The sequence below is a fragment of the Gigantopelta aegis genome, chromosome 14 (assembly GCF_016097555.1).
Source record: "Gigantopelta aegis isolate Gae_Host chromosome 14, Gae_host_genome, whole genome shotgun sequence".
NCBI lineage: Eukaryota > Metazoa > Mollusca > Gastropoda > Neomphalida > Peltospiridae > Gigantopelta > Gigantopelta aegis.
The window spans coordinates 11557527-11584847 of NC_054712.1; the positions used below are offsets into that span (position 1 = coordinate 11557527).

At 39.9% G+C, this 27321-nt stretch overlaps 1 protein-coding gene across 1 annotated transcript; it reads right to left on the reverse strand.

The window, feature by feature from the left end:
- Window positions 1–1102: 1102 nt before the first annotated feature.
- On the reverse strand, window positions 1103–26799 carry LOC121388373 (inter-alpha-trypsin inhibitor heavy chain H3-like). The gene is made up of 13 exons (XM_041519673.1): window positions 26623–26799; window positions 22992–23146; window positions 21463–21573; window positions 20848–21095; window positions 19185–19339; window positions 17539–17833; window positions 11622–12349; window positions 10123–10216; window positions 8518–8694; window positions 6453–6689; window positions 5126–5251; window positions 3928–4227; window positions 1103–2479 (listed from the first exon to the last, which is right to left on the reverse strand). The coding sequence occupies exons 1-13, from the start codon at window positions 26683–26685 to the stop codon at window positions 2334–2336; spliced, it is 2835 nt and encodes a 944-aa protein (XP_041375607.1). The 5' UTR covers window positions 26686–26799; the 3' UTR covers window positions 1103–2333.
- Between the last annotated feature and the right edge of the window lie 522 nt (window positions 26800–27321).

The window sequence follows — 27321 nt, forward strand, 5'->3', positions numbered from 1 at the left end:
CAGCAGTCGAGTGTGTCCAGGACAGCGTACTTGAACCTTAATTGGATTTAAGCACGAAAATAAATTGGAATTAATTAAGGTGGTTTTTTTAGCTAAAACGTGCACCCACACATAACACCCATGTTTGTTTCGCTGTTCATTGATAATTACCTGATACTGTTACTCGTAAATTGAAACGGGCTATAGTGGTAATCACTGTCGCCATGGTTGCGATACAAACAATGGTAAGCATGAGAATGGCTCGATAGCTTGCGAGTCCACTTAGATCGATACAGACAGAAACTGCGACAATTGTCTCAGGATGCCATTCGTAAAAGTATGTAGAGCCTGAGCACGTGTTGTCAATAAACATTAAATTAATAATAAAGAGTCATGTGACACACCCGATTTCTCAAATGACGCCATGCATTATCACCCGATACTTATTACCGCGTAAGCAATATACTATATAGGTCTGTAATACAGACTGTATAATACTGCTCGGTATTATACTTGCTTTGTTTACTGTTCAATAGGTAAATAAACAAATAGGGAGGGCGGGCAAGCAGACAGGCAGGCAGGCAGGCAGGGGAAAGGGTAGACAGAATACTCGGACTGTAAGAGAGCTAGACGGGACATTTGGACGGTTATGACGCTCTCATTAAATTAATGACGCGCTCATTAACCGTCCAAATGTCCGTCTACCTATCTTGCAGTCAGAGTACTCGGGCTAGGGGAAGGGGAATGACAGGAAGGGGAAAAACAATCGGACAGTCACTTTCGCTCTCACTTTCTCCCTTAACCTCCCGTCACCCCACCCCTCTCTCCACTGGCGTATCTACGGAAAATGGCGCCTATGGCAAGCAATGAAATTGCGTCCCATACATCTGAAGAAATTTTGTTTTTCACTATCCGAGGATGGCTTGTCTGACTTTAATAGGAACTGCTTAGTGGTGCTCCCCTTCTAGTGGTGCTCCCCTTCTAGTGGCGCTCCCCTTCTAGTGGCGCCCAGGGCACGTGCCATACCTGACATACCCTAGGTACGTTACTGCCCCTCTCTGTCTTAACAATTGTGTTATCTGAAGAGATGACAAAACAAAACAAAACAAAAACTATATATATAAACTTTTGAATTTTTTATTTACAAATGTATGAATTAGCCATTCTATATTGCTATATACATGTACTTAGAAAACAAGTGAATATATCCGCATATAACACAGAGAACAATACATTTTCTTCACCCCCCCCCCCCCCAAGAAGAAGAAGAAAAAACAAAACAAAAAAACAACAACGTAAAAGTAGCTTATAACCCGACACATGAGTTCATAAATGTATTTTATCTCTCTATCCATTCTTCCACCCCAATCTCTATCCTAATGTCACCTCACCCACCGTGCCGGATTTATAAGGGGGGAAAGGGGGCAATTGTCCCGGCCCCCCTACCAGAGGGTCCCCAGACTAAGGACTTCCTTTATAAAAGAATGTATTATAAAATTAGTTCATTTTTATATTTGTCATGTAATTTAATTACTATGTTGAGGACCCCCCGAACCGAAAGTGTCCCGGGCTCCTGCCCCCCCCCCCCCCCCCCCCCAAGGTCTAAATCCGGCCTTGCTCACCCATTTTGCACAGTAAAGCCATTGAAGCTTTAATTTTCCCACTAACTATTCGTCCAATTCCAATTCTGGAACAATCCTAAGAAAACTGATCACCCTCCCTCTTCCCTCAGAAAACACAAACCAGGATCCGAAATCATGTGGGGAGGCAGCTAGGATGTAGCTCAGTGTTTTAGAGCGCTCAACTGAGGTGTGATGGGTCACAAGATTGATCCCACTCAATGTATTTTAGTTTTTTCTGTCGTAACGAGTTCCCCATGACTAATATAAGGAGTGAAGTTATATTTAGTGACTAAATTTTAGTCATATATCTCTGTATCAAGCTTTTTGCATTATATTAAATGTTAGAAGCAGCAGATATATGTGCAGATAGGTGGGTTGATTGGAGTCGACCCCCCCCCCCCCCCCCGCTCCAATTGAATTTTGTTTAATGTATTTTTTCGGTGTTGCATGACCCTACTTCCCTAAAAACTTCGTTTGCCCCAGTTTAGATACCCCCCCCCCCCCCCCCACCCACCCACCCACACACGCCTGAGTAGGCCTGCTGGAATGATAACTGACGTGTGTTTCAGTGGGGTGAAGACATATATATAGGCTAATAAAATATTTTTAAAAACTAACATATATAATAAAATATTTTTAAAAAGTAAATGTGTTGGGCCTTTAAGTTGAAGGTGGGGCACAGAGTCCTTGCTTCCTGCGGTTCTGAGATCACACGTTGATGATGGAACCAGTTTAGGTCACGTTGCGGTGTTTCGGCTTTTTCAGTTTAATCTTGGTCACTTTGTGCCCATCGCAAATCGAATAGGATTCTAGTCCAGTCTTCGGACTGAGTGGTCTCCCCTTTTTCATCATGCTCCACACATCAAGTTGTTTTTTGCCTAAACAACACAATAAAATAGTACATAGAAACAAAGTCATTATTGTGGTGAAAATTAAATTACTGCGGATAAGAATGAAAACACAATATAGGCCTATAGTCCAATCTGATTAAAATTAGCTCCATTGGTCTACCAGTGGAGCTAATTTTAATTAGATTGGACTATAGTCCTTCCCACAGGCAACGATGTTTTTCATACTATGAAATATACTACAAGCTATTTATTTCTGAGCAGATTGTTTTTAAAATTGCTGACAAAAATAGTATTATTTTGTTATTTCCAAAACACTTTTACTTTTCGTCTTACATTAAACAGAAAACTGAAATTATTTACCAAAAAACATATTAGTAGGAGGATGGGACGGACTATAGCTATATAATTATGTTGTAGTATACATATTTATTTGGGCTTACGCCACTGAATAGCTCAAGGGGCTGGATCTACATCAGTCGGTAGACTGCTAGCAAGTTTGAGAATGTATCTTTAAATTGTTTAAATAATAATAGCTGAGACCCACCGACCTTATTTACTTAACGACGCACTCAAATTTACGGTTATATGGCGTCAGACATATGGTTAAGGACCACGCAGATTTTGAGAGGAAACCCGCTGTCGCCACTACATGGGCTACTCTTCCGATTAGCAGCAAGGGATCTTTTATTTGCGCTTCCCACAGGCAGAATAGCACAAACCATGGCCTTTGTTGAACCAGTTATGGATCACTGGTCGGTGCAAGTGGTTTACACCTACCCATTGAGCCTTGCGGAGCACTCACTCAGGGTTTGGAGTCGGTATCTGGATTAAAAATCCCATGCCTCGACTGGGATCCGAACCCAGTACCTACCAGCCTGTAGACCGATGGCCTACCACGACGCCACCGAGGCCGGTCACCGCTGGTTTTTGTGCTTCACGTTAATTTCAATGACCGACCACACAGCTAGCCTATAGTCCTTCCCCAGGGAACGCCTGTTTTCATACTATGGAATTTACTTATTTATTTCTGAGCAGATTGTTTTCTAACTTTCACACAAAAATAGTATTTTGGGGTTATTTTCAAAACATTTACTTTTCTTCTTACGTCAAAGCAAACTGAAATTATTCACAAAAAAACCCACACATTTTTTTTAGGAGGATGGGATGAACCAGTCAAATAGTTCGCGAACGTTAGCATTGCTTGCTGTCACTGAACGTAAGCAAGATTGATTCCCAGTGTGGTCATTCGGTTTAAAATCAGTCTACCGAACGTTTTCCCTTCTCTCTCTTTTTAACTCTTCCTTCCTTCAGTTTCTCTCTCTCTCTCTCTCTCTCTCTCTCTCTCTCTCTCTCTCTCTCTCTCTCTCTCTCTCTCTCTCTCTCTCTCTCTCTCTCTCTCTCTCTCTCTCTCTCAATTTGGCCCAGGATTCGACAATTACTCCCCACCCCAGTCTGCAAACGGCTTGAACAATTACCTTTTCTTTTGGTTAGTTTCTTGTCGATTTGTACAGAAACAAAATAGCTATCAAAGCACTTCCTTCGATATTCAGTTCGATGTTTGAACACTATCACATGAACATCTGGGCACTTAATCGTTAGGTGAGAAGAGTTCATCTTATTGGTGACGCATTTCATGGAGTCCAGCATGGTGCTTGGTGCCATCATTAAACTGACGTCAACTTCCACGGATGCACCGGAAGAGGTTATGACGATCTTCTCAAATCCATTGATGAACTTAGCAGGTCCTTTTGTGAAGAATATGGTAACTTGAGGTCCTAGTCAAAGTTAAAATCAAACAAATTAATTAATTAGCAAACGAGCAACCCAATCTCCTCCAGAGAGGCAAAAACTATATAATTTAAAAGAAAAAGTTCCACAATTCCACCACCACAATCAACGACCCAATTCATAACCATAAACGAGTTGGATACGTTTTTGAACGAGTTATAAGATAAATTACATCTAATCGACAGGAATGTAGTACAGTGTATATTGTATTTTATGCATATCTTAAAAACCCGGTTTAAAAGAAATTTAAATGTTTTTTTCCCAACTGAAACGTATATATGGCGCATGAACGTGCTGTTAACTTATTCTTCACAGCGCAAACAGTTGCAGTTTAACTTATACACCACATAACATTCAATTCAGATCGTGTTTATTTCATTGGATGGTATGGCTGTGGCGACCGAAGCAACCAATCACAAGACTAAAAAATGTGATCTCTCACATTGGTGTGTAAGAAATTAACGAGTAGAGCAAGGGTGTCGTCAGTACTAACACTGTCAATGTACGCAACTGTCTGTCTTTCTCTGTCTATCCATCTAGGTATTACATCTGAGTTTGTACTTTTTCTAAAGAGAACTTAATATAAGCACCGCGTGTTAACCAAATAATGACAATTAACATTATTCAAAATAAGTATTAATTAACGATAATCTGTTATATTTATACATTAACCTTTGTTTTACACCCAACAGCCGGTGTGTATTTTTGTTTTCGGGTGTCGTTAAACTTCTATTCATTCATTCATTCATTCATTCATTCATTCATTCATCATTCATTCATTCATTCATCCGTCATTCATTCATTCATTCAATCATTCATTATGTTAAATTGAAACAGCAACTGAACAATAAATAGAAAAGCTCGACCAAACAACATCGAGTTTACCTCCACGAATGGCTGGGAGTACATCAAAACCTCCATGTCTCACTCGACCAACCATCTTGGAACACAGAACTGTCTCGCTTCGGTTAGCCACGCCCACTGCCACGCCCTCTAGGTGACCAACGCTCACTGAAATTAGAACAATCGTTTCTAGTTATATGACAAAAATAAGTAATTTCACAGTCAAGTTGCTGTATTTTTATGTTTGCAGCAAAGTGACTTGTTTTTATAATTGTTCTGGTGTTGGTCTTAGCTCAGACACATTACACCTGGACAAGAGTGGGAGAGAGAGAGAGAGAGAGAGAGAGAGAGAGAGAGAGAGAGAGAGAGAGAGAGAGAGAGAGAGAGAGAGAGAGAGAGAGACAGACAGACAGACAGACAGACAGACACAGACACAGACACAGACACAGAGACAGAGAGAGAGCGAGACAGAGAAATGCTGTTGTCAATTAGGACTACTACCAAACAGCAGCAAGACATCTTTTATATTCATTTTCTCTTAGACAGAGCAGCACATGACATGCCCTTTGATGTACCAGTCGTGGGGCACTGGTTGGTAGGGAGGGGGACGATCCATCCTACAATCCATCACACCTTAGCAAGGCCATTATATATATTTCCATGTCAGTTACAATTGTCATAACGTTCAGCCCTATCTATGAGACAATGCATATAAATGATCATACCTTTTTGCGTCCAAATATTTCCATGTCCTATCTTTGAGAAAATGCATATAAAAGAACTCATGCTGCTTTTTTCAATAGAAGTAGGCTTAGGGCGACGGCGTCCTTTCCCATCCCTCCCTCTGTCGCCAAAATATCGAAATAACTGTATTTATCATATAATATCTTACATTTTCAGTGCAATCAAAGTATGTGATATTTTTCAGATCACACCCTTTAAGAATTTGATAACTTTGCAAATTAGATGTAAATTAGTCGAGGTCTCGGCACTAGGTTTTTAGGAATAAAAATAATGTATTATGCTCGCCAGAGGCTCGCATAATACAATTTATATTCCTAATATATGATACTGACGATACCGAAAAACACTCTGGTAATAACCTCTATGTATATATTGTATATTGTACCACTGGCGTAGCCAGGATTTTATATTGGGGGGGGGGGGGGGGGGGGGGGATGCAACCCATATTGGGGTGGAGCAACCCAAAATTTAATACAGTAAAAAAAAAGATGGGGGGGGGGGCATGGCCCCCGTGTCCCCCACCCCTCGCTACGCCACTGTATATAGTTAATTTTTCATGGAGAAATTGTCCCCTCTCAATCATATAACTATATTTTCCCTTTCAATAATATTCAAATTTACAAACCATTTCTACATTTCCGTCCTTTCCTTATTTTGTCTTGTTTTTTATGCTTTCGCCTCCCTTTGTCTTTCCTTGGTTTTGATTTATTTGGCCTGCCTGTAGGTGTCGTCGACGTGTGTACCGACGTGTAATAGGTGTTTCGTGATGTTGTTGAAGGGTGTACGGCTCCTGTACGCATTGTCACTGCCAGGACATCCAATATTGGCGGCATCGTCGGAGGTGGATTAATCCCAAAAGGACCTGTTAATATTTAATTGTCACATGGTTTTATAATGTGCACTACTGTACATAACTGTGTAAGACAGTAGCCAATTTCTCGGTGAGGGGCGGGGTTGGAGGGTTGTTGTTATTATCCGCACCCGCTTCCGCATACATTATTCGTCATCCACCAATTTCGATTGAGTTGCAGGCTGTAGAAGTGCGGAAGCGGGTGCGGATATAAAAAAAACCCCTCAAAACAAAACAAACCCCCCCCCCCCCCCACACACACACACACAAAACCCGGATAAGTGTTTCTACTTTAATGTTTAACACTAGAGAAAAACAAACATATCTAGTCCCCTCCCCCCACCCCCCAACAGACTGCTAAAATGGTCTTACATTGTTCAGAAAACATTAATAATTTTAATACACACAAAAACTAACGGGATTAAAACGGAATGATTTAAAATAAATTGAAGAAAATTAAGTTAAAGGGACAGGCCCTAGTTTCATTAAATGAAAATTAACATTAAGTTTATTTAATCTACAAACCTGTGACACATTTGGATAAAGTTACAACTGAGTGAAATACGAGTCTGTGACTTTGAAATGGTGAAATACCCTCTAAAAATAGACTAAAACTCCATAACTGTTACTTCTCAGACGCACGTACGTTTTTTAAATATGAAAAATGCATTTTGTGATATTAAAAACACCAGAATTACCAAAAATACTTCGAATGTACGGAAATGGATAAACTAAACAATACAATCTATGTAAAGTATGATTTCAGTTATCAAAAACGGCTCTAATAGGAAAACAAATATGCCTTAGTGTTTAAAAACTAGGGTATGTCCCTTTAATATCTGCGTTTCTTTTAACATTGTCCGTATGTATATTAAAGCAAATACTCTGTGCGACTCCACCTTTATTAGGTCAATATAAAGTGACACACAACATACATACATAGTATTACTACCCCCCACCTCCTGGAAAATAAACATTCAGGAATAATTTACAATCAAATTTTAACATCTGTTTCGACTAAAAGTTATTTACAGTCCTTGCACTTATGCGTCACAGACAAATGATTGTCAGGTTAACTATAAGTCACAGTGTAATTGATTTCGATCATGCTGGGGGGGTTTTCACTGGATGTATGGCATTGACGACCTGGTCATCACAGTCAGTTGTATGTCTTAAAATTGTTAACACACGTACATGTGTAAACAAGTATGTGTTATCAAAAATAACGAATGATGTTCTCACCAACGGGTGTGTAAGAAATATATATATTTGTAATTATTTATTATTATTATTATTATTATTATTATTATTATTATTTGTTGTTGTTATTATTTTGGTGGTGGTGGTGTGCTTTTATAAATACACATACAAAACAGAAGAGAAATATGACAGTTTCCATTATGAAAAGAAAGAAATGTTTTATTTAACGACGTACTCAACACATTTTTATTTACGGTTATATGGCGTCAGACATATGGTTAAGGACTACACAGATTTTGAGAAGAAACCCGCTGTCGCCACTATATGGGCTACTCTTCCGATTAGCAGCAAGGGATCTTTTATTTGCGCTTCCCACAGGCAGGATAGCACAAACCATGGCCTTTGTTGAACCAGTTATGGATCACTTTTCGGTGCAAGTGGTTTACACCTACCCATTGAGCTTTGCGGAGCGCACTCACTCAGGGTTTGGAGTCGGTATCTGGATTAAAAATCCCATGCTTCGACTGGGACCCGAACCCAGTACCTACCAGCCTGTAGACCGATGGCCTACCACGACGCCACCGAGGCCGGTCATTTCCATTATGAGAATACACCTGTGATTAAATACTAAGATACCCACCTACATAAGCCATGTCTACCACACCACTGTATGAGGGGATATGTGGTGAATACACCCTTCTGTGCTTCTTCGGGTTGGGGTATCGCGCCCCGCTGAGATAGGATGGGCGGCTGTTCATCACTGCCGACATGCTCGATCTGTGCGACAAGCCGTACGACGGTCGGATGTTTTCCTTAGCTTCACAAATACAAAACAAGAAAGCGGTGAAGGCAAAGAAGAATTTATTTAAAGAAATGAATGAATGAATGAATGAATGAATGAATGTTTAACGACACCCCAGCACAAAAAATACATCGGCCATTGGGTGTCAAACTGTGGTAAATTATTTAAAGGAGCAAGAGATATTTTATATGCACTTCCCAGACAAGAAAACGTTTTTGTTTTTGTTTAACGACACCACTAGATCACATTTGATTTATTAATCCTCAGCTATTGGATGTCAAAGATATGGTAATTTTGACACAATCATAGAGAGGAAACCCGCTACATGCTTCCATTAGTAGCACAAAAAGTTTGTTTCGTTTAACAACACTTCTAGAGCACATTGATTTATTAATCCTCAGCTACTGGATGTCAAACATTTGGTAAATGTGATATATTGTCTTAGAGAGGAAACCCGCTACGTTTTTCCATTAGTAGCAAGGGACCTTTTATATGGACCATCCCACAGATAGGATAGCACATACCACGGCCTTTGATATACCAGTCGTGGGACACTGGCTAGAACGAGAAATATCCCAATGGGCCCACCGACGGGGATCGATCCTAGACCAACCGCGCATCAAGCGAGCGCGATACCACTGGGCTACACCCCCAGGGGCGGATTATGCTTTAGGTAAGGGGGGTTTCCAAAACAATATGTAAATGTTAATAATTTGAAATTATAAAGTTTAGATCTACGTGTTGGGGTTGGGTTTTTTTTAGCGGGGAGGGGGGCGGGGGTAGTTCCGTGCAACTGGAAGACCCCCCATAATCCGCCCCTGCGTCCCGCCCTTTAAAGCTACTTAGTCCTCTAACTTACAACATTGTATAGTAATTATGTTTAGAACCGAGTTTCTTGAAACGTGATTTCTTAACATCATATTTATTATTATAACTACGTCTGACATTTTAAAACCGTGACAAACCTTATCTAAGGTCCAAAACACACACCAAATTAAGCTGGGTCTGGGCCTTGCAAACATGTGACAAAAGTACCATGTTTATTGTAATATGACGTATGGGTCTGTAACTGTGTTAATGTATTGTTATAGCGACATGGCTTCTATATTATGGTAGCCCCACTCCCATGGCTAGTGATATTCAACGTTGGGCTAGTAAATAACTACTATCTCCATGCCCGATAGCTAGTCAAAAAAAAAAAAAAAAAAAAAAAAAAAAAAAACTTGTCAAATGCATTCATTTAAGTCTATTTTGTAAATATGAATATCCTGGGTGACATATCTAATTATTCCCATTAGTAAAATTGTATGTACTTAAAGTAGGGATAGTGAATTTATAATCGTGGCAAGCAATATGTGATCCTGTGGCTAGTGGATTTTATAAAAATTCTAGAAACTCTGCAATATGTATTTTATTTTAAACACACATATGGCATAAACATACGTTTGTAATCATCTCCTTCGATGTCGATTGCTGTAGGTTCAGTCTGTTCAGGTTTGGTAGCCACCATCGCTGTCAACGGCGTCACGAAATTATACTGAAATAGATGAATTACATTAAAAATCTGGGGGGTTTATTTTGCAGATGATACCAGTACAGCTGATATTATGGGAATAGATATTCTCTGAAGATAAAGGCCCGCACCTGGTGGTGGTGGTGATGGTGGTGGTGTGTTTGTGTGTATGTGTGTGTCTGTGTATGTGTATGTGTGTGTATGTATGTATCTGTGTGTGTGTATGCGTGTCTCTCTCTCTGTGTGTATGTGTGCGTGTCTCTCTCTGTGTATGTGTCCGTGTGTGTGTATGTGTATGTGTCTGTGTGTGTGTATGTGTCTGTCTGTCTGTCTTTCTGTGTGTGTGTGTGTGTGTGTCTGTCTGCCTGTGTGTGTCTCTCTGTGTATGCGTGTGTGTGTGTGTGTGTGTGTGTGTGTGTGTGTCTCCAAATGGTTTTGCTCGAAGTACGGTAATTTTCAATGTCCTGGAAATATATCATTTAAAATAATTTCACCCCACTCCCATTTTTTGACCTAAACCTCTCCAATAAACTTTGCAGTTGTGCAGTGTAACATTTGGTGCTCTTGCTGGGATACGAAACGAGCTTATACTACATGTACTACCCTTGAACTTGATGGTTTAATCATTGCGCCACCATGGCTGGTTCGGAATAGCCGATATAATTTATTATCTATTCAACCAATCATAAGTTTTGTTCATTTGTGTCCACGCCTTCTCACTGTGTATATATTTTAACAGCTGACCAATGGCACTCAACGTCTTATAATTACCGTTGTGTGAAGGATATTGTTTGGAACCAAACGTCAAACGCGATTATTTATAAATATATTTTCCAAATAATTATTATTAAATGAAAAAAAGAAAAAAAAAAAAAAAAAATTCCAGGAGGATAATTCCAGGAGTTTTAAGCACTTTCCAGGATGAAAATAAAATTTAAGCACTTTCCAGGATTTTCCAGGATGCGTGAGAACCCTGTCACAATTGCAAGTGTTTTAGCATCTAGACAACACTGCTGCAGTTTTGCATATACCTTCAATGATTGAATGAAAGTTCAAGTTTGTTCTGTTTAACGACACTACTAGAGAACATTGATTAATTAATTATAGGCTGCTGGATGTCAAACATCTGGTAGTCATCATAGGAAACCCTATACATTTTTCCATTAGCAGCAAGGGATCGTGTACATGCACTTTCCCATAGAAAGAAAAGCACATATCACGACCTATGACCAATTGTGGTGCACTGGTTGGAACGAGAAAAAACCTAATCAGTTGATTGGATCTACCGAGGTGGTTCGATACTGCGACGCAATTTAAGCACCTCAGGCGAGGATTTAACCGAATGAGCTAAATCCCACCCCTTCAATGATTGAATGAATGTTTAACGACACCCCAGCCTATAAAAAAATACATCGCTTATTGGGTATACCTTCAAAGACAATTTCAGTACACGTTTGTCAATATCTTCCTTGATGATCTTAGCTGTCGTCTGCAGCTTCTTCTGAAGGAGTTCCTTGATGGTGAGGTATGCCCAGGATTTCTCTATGATGGACGTGAAATCTCTTGGCATGGAAAAGAACGGGTTTTCAGGCATCACCAAGTCTTCGTCGATGACCAGGTCATCCACAGTGCTGTTGGGTAAAACCAAGACAACGTCTCCCTTAAAACCTGTACCAGTTATGGTGATACCCATATCATCCACGAGTTGAATATCGTCTGCCATCCTCCCGCAAATCACGATTTCAGAACCGTTGAAGAAGTTCTTGAAATTGGTCTTCGTCAGCGATTCGGGGTCAACAGTGCTGTTCAGGTATTGTATTTTAACGCTGGTCAAAAGGGTCGTAGAAATTTCGTCGTAAAAGCCTTGGACTTGTTTCGCGGCATCCGAAGCCTCGTAGATCTTTCGTGCGATTCCGTCATTCTGTGCGGAGATCTTCTTCAGCAGATTGTAGTCCGCGTCATCCCCGAAGGCCAGACTGAAGATGGCGCTGACTCCTTCGTTCCACCTCCTGACCGATGACGCGATCTCCACGGGGTCTCTGACGCCGCTGGTTGGCTGGCCGTCCGTCAGGAAGAAGACGATGGGCACGTGACTCTGATCTCGGTCGTTGAGAAGAAACTCGAGACCTTTGTCAAACGCTCCATGGATGTCAGTCGCTGCAAGACATAAATAAATAAATAAATAAATATATAAATAAATATAGCTTTAAAAAATCATCACAAGAGTTATTAATAATAACAATAATGTTCTTTCGCAGTAGAAAAGACTTAAAGGATTGTGTGTGTGCGTATTTTGTGTGTGTCTATGTGCGTGCGTGCGTGCATGCATCTCTCTCTCTCTCTCTCTCTCTCTCTCTCTCTCTCTCTCTCTCTCTCTCTCTCTCTCTCTCTCTCTCTCTCTCTCTCTCTCTCTCTCTCTCTGTGTGCTCGATGCACAGTGTCCCAAAATTATTGACCAAGTTGTGTTCAAACCTAATGTCTGCACGGGTAGCATTAAGGATTTTTTCTCAGGTGTCCATTTTTTTCCCAGTGGACTCATTTGCTCCTGAAATGGCTCATTTCCATGAGTCCATTCTCAAAATCCATGAGTCCATATTTGTTTTCGGAAATAACAGCTTAAGAACACGTTTCCATAGCTTCAGTCAAGACGGACAACATCCACGTCTTGTACGAGTTCGTTATTTATTTTTAATGAAGTTAAGAATTGCGTTTTGGATCGTTCGAAGCGAACAACTTTGGCGGCCATGATTGTTTCTAGGTCTGATGTCGGGCAAGTCCAATTTCCAAATAGGGGTGCGATGCTTGTTACTCTCTTGGTTATCGTATTAATATTATTTTGTTATAGTTTAGTTATATGTTATGAAAATAAACAATTAGTGATGCCATATCTAATTTAGATTGTTTTGTTTGTCAGAGAAAATCTCCGCTTGTAGGAATATTCAAACAAGTTAATAAACTGTATAGCTACACTCAGTTCTGTTTCGAATCATGAGGATTTCCGATTGCCCAATATCAGTGTGGTCAATCCAGTCATAATGACGTCATTTTGTAGACTTTAATTTCGAGTGTGTTAATGGTTTAAATAAATAATTAAACAAATCCACACAATACCTAAACTACATGCATATCAATGTTCAGACGCATAGTGATATATTGATGTAATTTTCTGGTATAGTAGCCGCAATTATTAAGTTATTGTGACATTTCATCTTTACACTATAATAAGGTACACATCGACTGTTAACACGGTTCCAGTGTTAGTAACGTAGCCTGTGTCCTGCTTACGGAAACCCCATTGATTGTGACATACATTGGACACACGAGGATTTCCGATGGCGTTTCGGCCTGATAGAATATGCCGTAATCAATCGAAGCGTCCTGTATACCTTTCAAAATATAGACTCGTCTTGCCATTCCCACAATTCCACCAGACGATCGGGAGAAGAAAGTGATTTTCACTCATTTGTTTACAATAGGTTTATAGTGGGAACGATAGCGGAGATTATGGCGGGATTATGAGTGACGGATTGACTTGGCTAACTGATTCCATGCAATCTAATTAAAATTAGCTCCACTATTACACGTGGATCTAACAGCAGCAGTCCAGTTGATCTTTCATTCGACCAATCAAAACCTTACTTGCAAAACCATGCCAGTGATTTGAAAAGAATTTGAAAACATTCGGGATTATGCCGAGGGTATACGAAATGATTCGGGTGAATTACGAAGCATGCCGGAAACTAATTTCAATATAAAATTTTATATACAATTCGTTTCAAGACGAAAAAAACCCGTGATGGTATAGCCATAAAATCTGCTTATACTAGTATACAATCCAGAGTTTATTACTGCACTTTTCCCCCTGTTTTTTTTTAATGTTGAAATAGACCAACAAGTTCGCCTATTGCATAAATAGTCTCGCCCGATATTTTTTATGGCTATATCAGACTGGATCCGTGGTCGGCGTGCCTGAATCTTTAAGGATATGGGCACGTTAATAGAGTTCCCATTCCCATAAATTGTTATTTATAGATGAAATGTCACCTGGACATGGGAGTCCACGCAATGCTGTTAGATCTACTAATAGACCAGTAGAGCTAATTTTAATCAGATTGGATTCTATGCGTCCAGATCACTTAGGACGTGGTGATGATGAAATAATGGAATAAATATGCGTCTGGAATGCATCTTTGAAAATAAACTGGGACGGTTTTACTATCATATGTGGTGATGAGCAGGCGTCCAAGTCTGCTTTCCATACGTTCAGGGACGCATGGACGCATCTTAACGCGACCCTGGTCTGTACACGGTAAATTCTGAAGACTATTTGCCACATCTACCCGCATTAACTGTGTATCCTGCATGGTGGGGTGTAGTATTGTTTCTGCAGACTGAGTTAGCAAACTAGACTACAATGCATTCGGCAATATTGTGACTGTCTATAGGACAGCCACTCCTGAGAATATCCTTTACTGGGGATTCCATCCCACTTGCACCGCCACAAAGGGGACTGCCACTCTGACTAGTTTACTAAATCTAAACTATCACCGGACAGAAGCTCATTAGAATAAATACAGTTGTGATGACATGCACTCATGAATCACTGTCATAACAGTGATGATATTAAGTGTTCGCAAAAGATGAGCATGTCCGGCCAGATAATACAAGGCATACTTACAGCCCACTGCTTGTATCAGTTCTACAAACTGCTTAGCCTACAGGATAATACAAGGCATACTTACAGCCCACTGCCTGCATCATCTCTACAAACTGCTTGGCCTACAGGATAATACAAGATATACTTACAGCCCACTGCCTGCATCACCTCTACAAACTGCTTAGCCTACAGGATAATACAAGATATACTTACAGCCCACTGCCTGTATCATCTCTACAAACTGCTTGGCCTACAGGATAATACAGGGCATATTTACAGCCCACTGCCTGAAGGTATACTTACGGCCTACTGCCTATATCACATCTACAAACTGCTCAGCCTACAGGGTAATACAGGGCAAACGTACAGCTCACTGCCTGCATCACATCTACAAATTGCTACGCCTACAGAATAATACAGAGCAAACGTACAGCCCACTGCCTGCATCACATTTACAAATGGTTAAGCCTACAGGATAATACACGGCATACTTACAGCCCACTGCCTGCATCACCTCTACAAACTGCTTAACATACAGGGTAATACAATACATACTTACAGCCCACTGCCTGTATCACCTCTACAAACTGCTTAACACACAGGGTAATACAATACATACTTACAGCCCACCGCCTGTATCACCTCTACAAACTGCTTAACACACAGGGTAATATAATACATACTTACAGCCCACTGTCTGCATCACCTCTACAAACTGCTTAACATACAGGGTAATACAATGAATGAATGAATGAATGTTTAACGACACCCCAGCACGAAAAATACATCGGCTATTGGGTGTCAAACTATGGTAATGCAAATAAATAAAGTGATGATCAACATCAATATAAAAATTCAAGACAAACAAAAACAGTGTAAAGAACTGTGCAAAAACACAAATATCACAGAATTTTACGGATACTGAATTTTACTCAAAACTTCAATTTTGTGCTGTATTGGCCATTCTCAAAGAGAATGTTACACCCCTGCACCACGGTGAGGTTACAGCACACGCAGGGGTACAGGGTAATACAATACATACTTACAGCCCACTGCCTGCATCACCTCTACAAACTGCTTAACATACAGGGTAATACAATACATACTTACAGCCCACTGCCTGCATCACCTCTACAAACTGCTTAACATAGAGGGTAATACAATACATACTTACAGCCCACTGCCTGTATCACCTCTACAAACTGCTTAACATACAGGGTAATACAATACATACTTACAGCCCACTGCCTGCATCACATCTACAAACTGCTTAACCTACAGGGTAATACAATACATACTTACAGCCCACTGCCTGTATCACCTCTACAAACTGACAGCCCACTGCCTGCATCACATCTACAAACTGCTTAACCTACAGGGTAATACAATACATACTTACAGCCCACTGCCTGTATCACCTCTACAAACTGCTTGGCCTACATGATAATACAAGGTATACTTACAGCCCACTGCCTGCATCACATCTACAAACTGCTTGGCCTACAGGATAATACAAGATATACTTACAGCCCACTGCCTGCATCACCTCTACAAACTGCTTGGCCTACGTGATAATACAAGGTATACTTACAGCCCACTGCCTGCATCACCTCTACAAACTGCTTGGCCTACATGATAATACAAGGTATACTTACAGCCCACTGCATGCATCACATCTACAAACTACTTGGCCTACAGGATAATACAAGGTATACTTACAGCCCACTGCATGCATCACATCTACAAACTGCTTGGCCTACATGATAATACAAGGTATACTTACAGCCCACTGCCTGCATCACATCTACAAACTACTTGGCCTACATGATAATACAAGGTATACTTACAGCCCACTGCCTGCATCACATCTACAAACTACTTGGCCTACAGCAAGGTATACTTACAGCCCACTGCATGCATCACATCTACAAACTACTTGGCCTACATGATAATACAAGGTATACTTACAGCCCACTGCATGCATCACATCTACAAACTGCTTGGCCTACATGATAATACAAGGTATACTTACAGCCCACTGCATGCATCACATCTACAAACTACTTGGCCTACATGATAATACAAGGTATACTTACAGCCCACTGCATGTATCACATCTACAAACTACTTGGCCTACAGGATAATACAAGATATACTTACAGCCCACTGCATGTATCACATCTACAAACTACTTGGCCTACATGATAATACAAGGTATACTTACAGCCCACTACATGTATCACATCTACAAACTACTTGGCCTACATGATAATACAAGGTATACTTACAGCCCACTGCCTGTACCACCTCTACAAACTGCTTGGCCTAGTGGAAGATACAAGGTATACATACTTACAGCCCACTGCCTGCATCACATCTACAAACTGCTTGGCCTACAGGATAATGCAGGGCATACTTACAGCTCACTGCCTGAAGGCATACTTACAGCCTAATGCCTGTATCACCTCTACAAACTGCTTAGCCTAGTGGAAGATACAAGGTATACTTACAGCCCACTGCCTGCATCACCTCTACAAACTGCTTAGCCTACAGGATAATACAAGATATACTTACAGCCCACTACCTGAAGGTATACTTACAGCCCACTGCCTGCATCACCTCTACAAACTGCTTGGCCTACAGGATAATACAAGATATACTTACAGCCCACGTCTAAAGGTATACTTACAGCCCACTGCCTGCATCATCTCTACAAACTGCTTGGCCTGTAGGATGTAGTCTCTGTTGACGGGAACCATGCGGTCTTTCCACATCTTGACCTTATTGTCGAACAGGAGTATGCTGAACCGATCTCCTTCTCGAAGTTCGTCGAGAATCATGTTCATGGCACCCTTGACCTGGGTCAACTTGCGTCCTGTCATAGAGCCGCTCACATCTATTATGAATGTGATATCCTTCGGTATGGGTTTCAGTGAGGTTTCGTTCTGCGGCGCGAAGAAGTGTACGAAGTAACCATCAACAACCTGCGAGAATCGAAACAGTTACCAATAGTCTGAGGCATAAGCGTACGAGACGGGGGCGGGGCAACTGCCCCACTAGTGCTGGGGCAAACACTCAAATTGGGGCAAAATGTGGTAACCTGATACCATTTTACCATTATTTCCATCATTCTACCCGCAAAATTGGTTGTAATCCATGTAAAAATGCGTAGTGGTTCGTTTGTAACCCTATATTATATAGCTCTTTTATTGTAATATTAATGTAAATGTTATGTAATGTTAATTTAAATGTTGTTCCAGATTCGAGCATTTTCGTTTAATTGGGACAAACACCAGCCTGTCCCCTTCACAAATGGGAGCCCGTATGTCTGTTTTGAGCTCTAAAGAAGTACATGTATATAACATATCCATCAACAACCTATAAAAAATAAAACGGTTACCACTATTTTTGGTGCAAACAAGTTTACAAAATATACAACACTCTGCGAAAAATTACCAAGAAGAAGTCTATGAAATATCCTTCAACAATGTTCGATAAACGAAACAGTTACCACGTGTGTGGTGCAAGTAAATGTACAATATATATATCAAGAACCTGCGAAATATAATTTACCATTATGTAGTACATTACACAAATTGCTAGAAATATCCAGAAAATGTGTGTGTGTGTGTGTGTGTATGCGCGCGCGCGTTCGTGCGTGCGTGCGTGCGTGTGTGTGTTTAAGGGCACACAATATTTATCATCAACCTGTAAAACGCATGATGTGGAAAACAGCTCAGATACCATTATTTTGTGGTGCCAAGAAATGCATGAAACATCCATTAACAACCTCTGCCAAATAGAGAACAGCTAGGTCTACCAGTAACTAGTGGGAAAAGGACTTAACAGCCTACACTATTTTACATCACCTGTTGAAATGTTTGTAAACCACCTCAAATATTAAAATTTGTTTTGTTTAACGACAACACTAGAGCACATTGATTTATTAATTATCGGCTATTGAATGTCAAAAATGTCATTCTGACATAGTTTTAGAGAGGAAACCCGCTATTTGTAGCAAGGGATCTTTTATATGCATCATCCCACAGACAGGATAGCACATAACACGGCCTTTGATATACCAGTCGTGGAGCACTGGCTAGAACAAGAAATAACCCAATGGACCCACTGACGGGGATCGATCCCAAACCGACCGAACATCAAGCGAGCATGTACCACTGGGCTACGTTCCGCCCCACACCTCAAATGTAACGCCGATGGTGTTCTGAGCGAATAAAGTTGTGTTCTGTTAGGAAGGGTTGGTTATAAAATGTGTTGAGTGCGTCGTTAAGTAAAACATTTCTTTCCTTCCGTTTTTTAACTAACCGTACTTACCAGAACTTCCCCAGCAGACGATGTCCGTGTGACGTCATACCGCACGACGAATTGCTTGTCGTGGAAGCCAGAGGGTCCCTGTTCTTCAGGCGATGGTTCATAGACGATGTAGGCAGATTTCGGTGACGGTCTGTTAACTGTCGTCAACGTGTTGTCTGGTGGGAAAAGATAGGAATATTTTATAAACATCTCTGCACGTTTTGTCTCCAGAACCTATTAGATGTCCATAGGCATACGAGATCCCATTGTAGCTCGAGTCACCTCCAGCCCTCTCCCCTTACGACCCCCGTCGGTGGGCTCATTGGACTATTTCTCGTTCCAGCCAATGCACCACGACTGGTATATTAAAGGCCGTGATATGTGCTATCCTCTGTATGGGATGGTGCATATAAAAGATCCCTTGCTACCAATGGAAAAATATAGCGGGTTTCCTCTCTAAGACAATATGTCAAAATTGCCATATGTTTGACATCCAAAAGCCCTAGTGGTGTCGTTAAACAAAGCAAACTTTTCCCCCTTTACTGTTATTGATATTGATATGTAGGGCTGGAGGTGACTCAAGCTACCATGTTTGTAGGAGGGCAGGCTGATTTTTACCCGCATTAAACGAAAATTCCCGAATCTGGCTAAACAGGGTTGCGAACGAATCACTATATGCGTTTACACGGATTACAACTATAATTATTGCATGGTAGAATGATGGAAATACATGGCGAAAATAGGTTTTAGGTCAGCTCATTTTGCTCGAATGTTTCTATCGTTTCGTGCACTTATGTTTTTGATGACATGTGATCTGGAGTGTTTAATATAAATACATTCTTGAATTTTTTTTTTTTTTTTTTTTATTATTATTTTTTTTTAATGTATTATTCCATTTATTGCCCCCAGAACATAGACAGTGAACAGGTTGGGGAGCCGTGGTCACTGCCTTACAAAGTACATATTTAAACATTCTTGAATATTAGTGTTGAGAAATAAATGAGCAAAACGCCACAGATATCTATAATTAATAATAAGAAGTAACGAAAATGAAGAGAAAGAAACCAGTTTTTGGGCGGCAAAATGAAGGGTCTAGATATTGCTACTAAATTAGCTTGGAAATACACAGTCAAACCGGTATTAATCAGCCACCAAATGAAGTATCAAAAGGTTACCTTTAAAGACAGATACATGCTTTATATAGGTCTGTTTATACGTATTATATTATCAGGTGATTTGAAAGAATAAAAATGTGGCCTCTTATCACAGGTGGCTGGTTAAAACAGGTTAGTTTATACTATATAGGTTCTTTTGCGAGAATAAATAATAATTTGGTATCTTAACTCGTGGTTGCTTAATACAGGTGGCCGCTAGAGTAGATTTGACTTGCTGGGGAAAAAATGTCTGTGCACCAAATAAAATAGTCCCAAAAACAACTGCAAAGTTTTTTGTTTTGACTTTTAAAATTTGTTATTTGTTATTTTATTTTGTTTTCTCTTCGTTTTTTCCTTCTCTTTTTGGGGGTGTTTTTTTGTTGTTGGTTTTTTGTTGGTTTTTGTTGTTTTGTTGTTGTTGGGGGTTTTTTTTTGGGGAGGGGGGGTTGGTGGGGGGTCAGTGGTGAGGCTATATTGTGGTGTTATAACATTTTCTTGAGAATGTGATGAGAGTTCAATGTAAAGTGTACCTGATATATCAAAATCTGTGATGACGTCGTTGGTGAGTCCAGGCGTTGTCAGATACGTAATGTCTCGATTTTCCTGGATGTACACTTCGATTTTCAGAGCACTCACTTTCTGGCGCGGATTTACATGAACCTTGTGTTCGTAGTATCCATGGCAACGAACCAGAAGCTGCTGATAGGTCAAGTGGAAAGTGACAGAGGTCCCCGCAGCAACGTTCACGTTTATGTTAAATTTGTTCGAATGTCGTGCTCTGCAACAACAACAACAATAAAACAACAATAACATTTGGAAATCGATGTAAAGAAAGTTTTTTTTTAAAGTTTGTTTTATTTAACAACACCACTAGAGCACATTGGTTTATTGACCATTGGCTATTGGATGTCAAACATTTATTAATTTAGAAAGGAAACCCGTTACATTTTTCCCATTAGTGGTAAGGTATCTTTTATATGTACCATCCCACAGACAAGACAGCACATACCACGGCCGTTGACCAGTTGTGGTGTATTGGTTGGAACGAGAAAAAAACCCAATCAGTTGAATAGATCAACCGAGGTGGTTCGATCAATATCTAATTAGGGCTGTTCACAGTTAAACATCTTTCTTTCTCCACTCACCTGATAGACACGTAACCTGCACTTTGACCTTTCTCCTTAGCCGCCTGATACTGTTGCTTGGCCTTCAGCTTTTCTTTAACCTCCCCCACGTATTCTTTCTCTTCGATGATCCTGATTGAAAATATTGTTAAAAACAACAATAAACATTGGTAGCATGCCATGGACTACGTGTTTGCATAATTATGTATATGTCTGTATGATGCCACTGGTGTAAGTAGAATATGGATGATGGTGGAATGTAAAATTATAAATTGCCCCACCTCTACCTTTGTCAGTAGAAGACCCAGGGAATCATATACAGTGCCCATCAAATAATAATATATATAAACCCGGAAAGTTAAGTATGGATGTCTACCCCAACTCTAAATACAGAATCCTGCTAATACAACTGTATATATATATACATATATATATATGTATGTGTGTATGTATGTATATATACAGTCAGACCTCGTTACAATGGCCACGTTCGTCCCTGGGTCACTTTGTCGTTATATCGAAATTGTCGTTATGTCGATTTATTAATCATCGGCTATTGGGTGTCAATAGTAGCAAGTGATCATTTATATGCACCATCCCACAGACAGGATAACACATACAAAGGCATTTTATATACCAATCATAGTACACTGGCTGGAATGAGAAATAGTACAATGGTCCCACCGACGGGGATGGATCACAGACCATCATTAAATCCTAAGTATTTTATTATTAATTTAAACACATTCACAGTCCATCAAATCGATTGGTACCTACTTTGTTTACAAAATGTCATAAAACTAGTAGACTTGATTGTTCGAAGTTAATCCTTTTAATTGAATGACGAAAGGCTTATGTTCAAAAGCAATACACGTCTACATAGTTAGCCGACATCGGTAACTCAAACATCATGTGACACTGTCGGCCCGTGACGAGATCAAGAATGCCAAATGGCTGTGTGTACTTTTTTATTTCAACTTATTTTCGTGCTTATATCCAATTAAGGTTCAAGCACGCTGTCCTGGGCACACACCTCAGCTATCTGGGCTGTCTGTCCAGGACAGTAGGTTAATTGTTAGTTGGTTAGTAGTTAGTGAGAGAGCAGAGGGTGTAGTGGCCTTACACCTACCCATTGAGCCCTTAAGAACTCGCTCTGGGTTGGAGCCGGTACTGGGCTGCGAACCTGTACCTACCAGCCTGTAGTCCGATGGCTTAACCACTACGCCATCGAGGCCGGTCTGTGTGTACTGCTAACGTACTACGGCATCTGTGATTATGTAATGTCGTTGAAAAGAAGTGTTTTCAGACGTCAAATGCACGTTTGTTCCTAATTTGCTCTGTCGGTGTCGGAAGATGTGAATTCCGGTGTAATGAACAGAATAACATTGGTGTACGTTCGTTCCCAACAATTCGTGGTCGGATGATGTAAATGTCGTAGTAACGACGGTCATTGTAACGAGGTCTGACTATATATATATATGCGGTTACATAGTTTACATATTTATTTATTTAGTTTTACTGTTAAATATTTTTGTAATTTAGCAACGTACATGGAGAAGTTTGAAATGAAGGCTTCTTTGGGTAGAGTTACTTCAAAAACAGCCTCATGAGCCTGGGCGTGGTCATTGAAGAGCGTACTCGATACCAGGGTGGTCGCAAACCGGTACCGGATGTCTGATCGGATATTCAACGATCGAATGGTCATCTGAAAAATTACATTTATATAAAACTTAAAGTATGTAAAACAAAGATCTTGATCACAACTATTGAACACTCTAACAAGTGGTCAGACTAAGATCACAGCTAAATATATGTAGGAAAAAGGCATAACGTGTGTGTCACGGATAGCCACAAGAGACAAACACTTGTCATGATTGGAGAGACCAGGACTGGGATGTGGAGGTGGACAGCAATATAAGATGAAAGACAGGAGGAGCTGCTAGACCAGCAAGTGAAACGAAAAGAGGGTAGTGGGATAAAATAATAATAAGTTTAAAATAAATATCACGACCATATCTATGCAAGGGTAGAAAAGGGCGTGCACTGTCTCCACAAAAAAAAAAAAAAACACCCAAAATTACCTGTTAGTTTAGAAGTATCCATTTAACAAAGAAATGCTATTTTGTCTAACATGGGCGTACATGGGGGGGGGGGGGGGTTCGATGGGTTCGACCGAACCCCCCTGAAATCGCTTTTTTTATAATTTAATATATCTGACATTATTATATTTACTCAACATAGAAATATATGCCCAATATCTCTGCAATCTATTTTGGAACCACCCTTTTCAAAATCCTATGCATTGGAACCCCCCCTTTTCAAAATCCTATGTACGCCCATGTCTAAGTGGTCTGAAAATACCACTGAAAGTAATACGTTAGACTGAAGCAAAAGCGTGTAAAAATGTCCCAAATATGATGGAGGATGGCCCCTAATCACTTGCATTTACGTAAACTAATGATTGACATTCTCATTTAATTTTTCTGACGCAATAACCATATCAGAGTTTTCCCTCCTTCCCCATTAAGTCAGCACGGTCTGGGTTTGCAATCATTATTATTATTGTCATGTTTTCGACTAACAGAGGCGTTTTAACAATTGAAATGACATATTATTATTAATAGAGTAAAGTTTGTTTTGTTTAGTGACACCACTAGAGCACATTGATTTATTGATCGACGGCTATTGGATGTCAAACATTTAATAATTTTGACATATAGTCAAAAACACGCTAGAGAAAACACGTTACATATTTTCATTAGTAGCAAGGGATCTTTTATATGCACCATCCCAGACAGGATAGCACATGCCACGGCCTTTAATAGACCAGTAGTGGTGCAATGGATGGAGAAATAACCCAATGGGCCCACTTACGGGGATCGATCCCAGACCGACCGCGCATCAAGCGAGAGCTTTACCACTAGGCTACGCCACGCCCCCTTTATTAATAATAATGTCGGCGTTTGTATATCAATGTGTTTCTGATCGTTCTAATGTTTACAGTAGCTCGAACTTCTGTTTATATTGATTTAAAACATATTTTATTGCATAAACAACAAAAGGATTGGGCACAAGTTTGCCAACTTACTAGGCCCTCTCCTATATACATACAATATAATGGCGACAATTACTTATTATAATATAATAGTAATGTATACACATAAACGTTGTATACAAATGTGTTTTAATAACAATCAAATTGAGGAAAAGGGTATTATGTACAACAGGATTTTGAAAGAAACTAGAAAAGAAACAAAGAAGTAGATGTGCCTTCAAATGATTAGACTATTTTAATCAAAACGATGTGTTTGTTTAATAAAACATTTCACAGACCCCCCCCCCCCCAAAAAAAAAAAAAACACAAAAAAAAAAAAACAACCCCACAAAACCCAAACATTATTATAGAGATCACTTAAAGGCGCAGATCCTAGTTTCAACTCGTAAAAATGAACACTAAGTTTAGTTAATCTACAAACCTGTAACACATCTGGATAAAGTTACAACACAGTGAAACAAGGTCTGTGACGTTAAAACCGGAAAATATCCTTACAAAATAGACTAGAACTCGAATTAATACGTGCGTTTTTAAAAATATGAAATATGCATTTTGTGATATTAGAAACAACAGGATGACCAGAAACACTTCGATTGTATGGAAATGGATAATCTAAACAATAAAATATAACTAATGTTTGATTTCAGTGATCATAAACGGCTCTAATAGTGAAACGTATGCTGTAGTGTTTAAAAACTAGGATCTGTCCCTTTATATATATATAAAAGCAGTTGTAAATTTATTGGTTGTACATGTTGTAACGAGTTACAAAGAACCTGCTTCAGTTTATATCCCAGGAGTATATATTGTTTTTGAACGTACACAATTATTGTGAGATAAAATCCAATTTGGATTTCTACAGACGTTAGGACTAGCAATCTGTGAAAATGAGGTTAGTTCAATATCTCGATTTTTTTTTCAAAGGATGGTATAAAGCTATATACATTTGTAATAAATCCTTTCACTCTGGTATTTTGCTATATAACACATTGATGAAATTTTTAAGTTTACAGTTACCAAAATAACTGATGTTACGGAAATATCCGATGTTGACCGAATGGTTCGGTCGAACTACCCGATGGGTCGAACACTTTCTCGAGCACCGACGGGATTCGAGCCAACGGGATTCAACTGTACTTTGAAAAAAACAAATAAAACATAAAACGGCTTTCTTTGCGGATTTTTTCATAATGTTTTTAATCCAAAAACAAGGACGTAGCCCTGTTGTAGAGTGCTCATCTGATGCGTGGTCGGTCTCGGTGTGTCGGTCTGCCCATTGGGCTGTTTATCGATCCAGCCAGTGTACTACGACTGGTATATCAAAGGCCATGGTGTGTCCTATTCTGTCAGTGGTATGATGCATATAAAATATTCCTTGCTACTAATGGGAAAAATGTAGCGTGTTTCTTCTCTAAGACTACATGTCAAAATTACCAAATGTTTGACATCAAATAGCCAATGATTATCAAAAGAGTGTACTCGAGTTGTGTCGTTAAACAAAACAAACTGACTTTTTCTGAAACCCATGACATAGTTCTGGTTGTCAAGTCTTCGACTTTCTAACAAGTAAATATTTCTATTTTATTTAACAACGCACATTTGAATGTGGGTAGTTGTGTAATTTTAATTATTAAAGGGGTAGTATTGGTATGAAACATTTTAACAATGGCAAGAAATACAGTGTGAAACATGTTAACTAGTGTAAAACATGTTAACTAGTGTGAAACATGTTAACAATAACAACATATTCAGTGTGAAACATTTTAACAATGGCAACATATTCAGTGTGAAACATGTTAACAATGGCAACAAATTCAATATGAAACGTGTTAACAACATATTCAGTGTGAAACATTTTAACATGACAAAATATTCAGTGTGAAACATGTTAACAATGGCAACAAATTCAGTATGAAACATGTTACCAATGGCAAAAATTTAGTGTAAAACATATTAACAATGGTAGCAAATTCAGTGTGAACATGTTAACAATGGCAACATATTCACTGTGAAACATGTTAACTAATGTAAAACATGTTAACTAGTGTGAAACATTGTCCAAAATGGCAACAAATTCAACGTGTGTGTCTGTGTGTGTGTGTGTGTGTGTGTACAAATCTCTTTACCTGACAGCAGCAACATCCCAGACTTCCAAGGACGACAACACACAAGAGAGCAGACGTTGCCATGAGTGTTCTTCAGGAACACAGCTCTCCCTTCTGTCACCGTATCTTTATAATGTTCGGTTATCGAGTCTTACTATGTCCTGTTACCGTGCCTTATACGTGACTCTGATGTTGACAGCGCCGCACAGATTGATAACGTTGTACTGTGCGCGTATTAAATACAGCACCAAGACAATCCACTGTCTGTGATGAGCATCAACATCCGGGTTATCTTCGACGTCGCTGGCTACTTCAGTTACAGGATGCAGCACGAATGACTTCATTCATACACCAGAAGTGCGGTTGTCGAGGGCGGAACTCGAAACATGTTGACGGATCTTGCGATTACGGACTCTTCGCCAAGTATTCAAACCCACGCTCCTAGCGGCTGGGTTCAGGGTGCTTATTGTCATTGATTTTACCAGCCTCGGTGGTGTCATGATTAAGCCATCGGAAATAAGGCTGGAAGGGTTACATAGTTCGCAGCCCGGTACCGGCTCCCACCCAGAGCGAGTTTTAACGACTCGATGGGTAGGTGTAAGGCCACTACACGCTCTTTTCTCTCACTAACCACTAACAACTAACCCACAGTCCTGGACAGAAAGCCCAGATAGCCGAGGTGTATGCCCAGGACAGCGTGCACAGCGTGCTTGAACCTTA

Excerpts from the sequence above, each read along its gene's own strand:
- LOC121388373 (XM_041519673.1), bottom strand. The coding sequence starts at position 26,685 with ATGGCAACGTCTGCTCTCTTGTGTGTTGTCGTCCTTGGAAGTCTGGGA. Across the intron at positions 19,340-20,847 it reads CACAGATTTTGATATATCAG|ACAACACGTTGACGACAGTT; the intron begins GTACACTTTACA and ends TTTTCCCACCAG. Across the intron at positions 6,690-8,517 it reads GGTAGACATGGCTTATGTAG|GTCCTTTTGGGATTAATCCA; the intron begins GTGGGTATCTTA and ends AAATATTAACAG.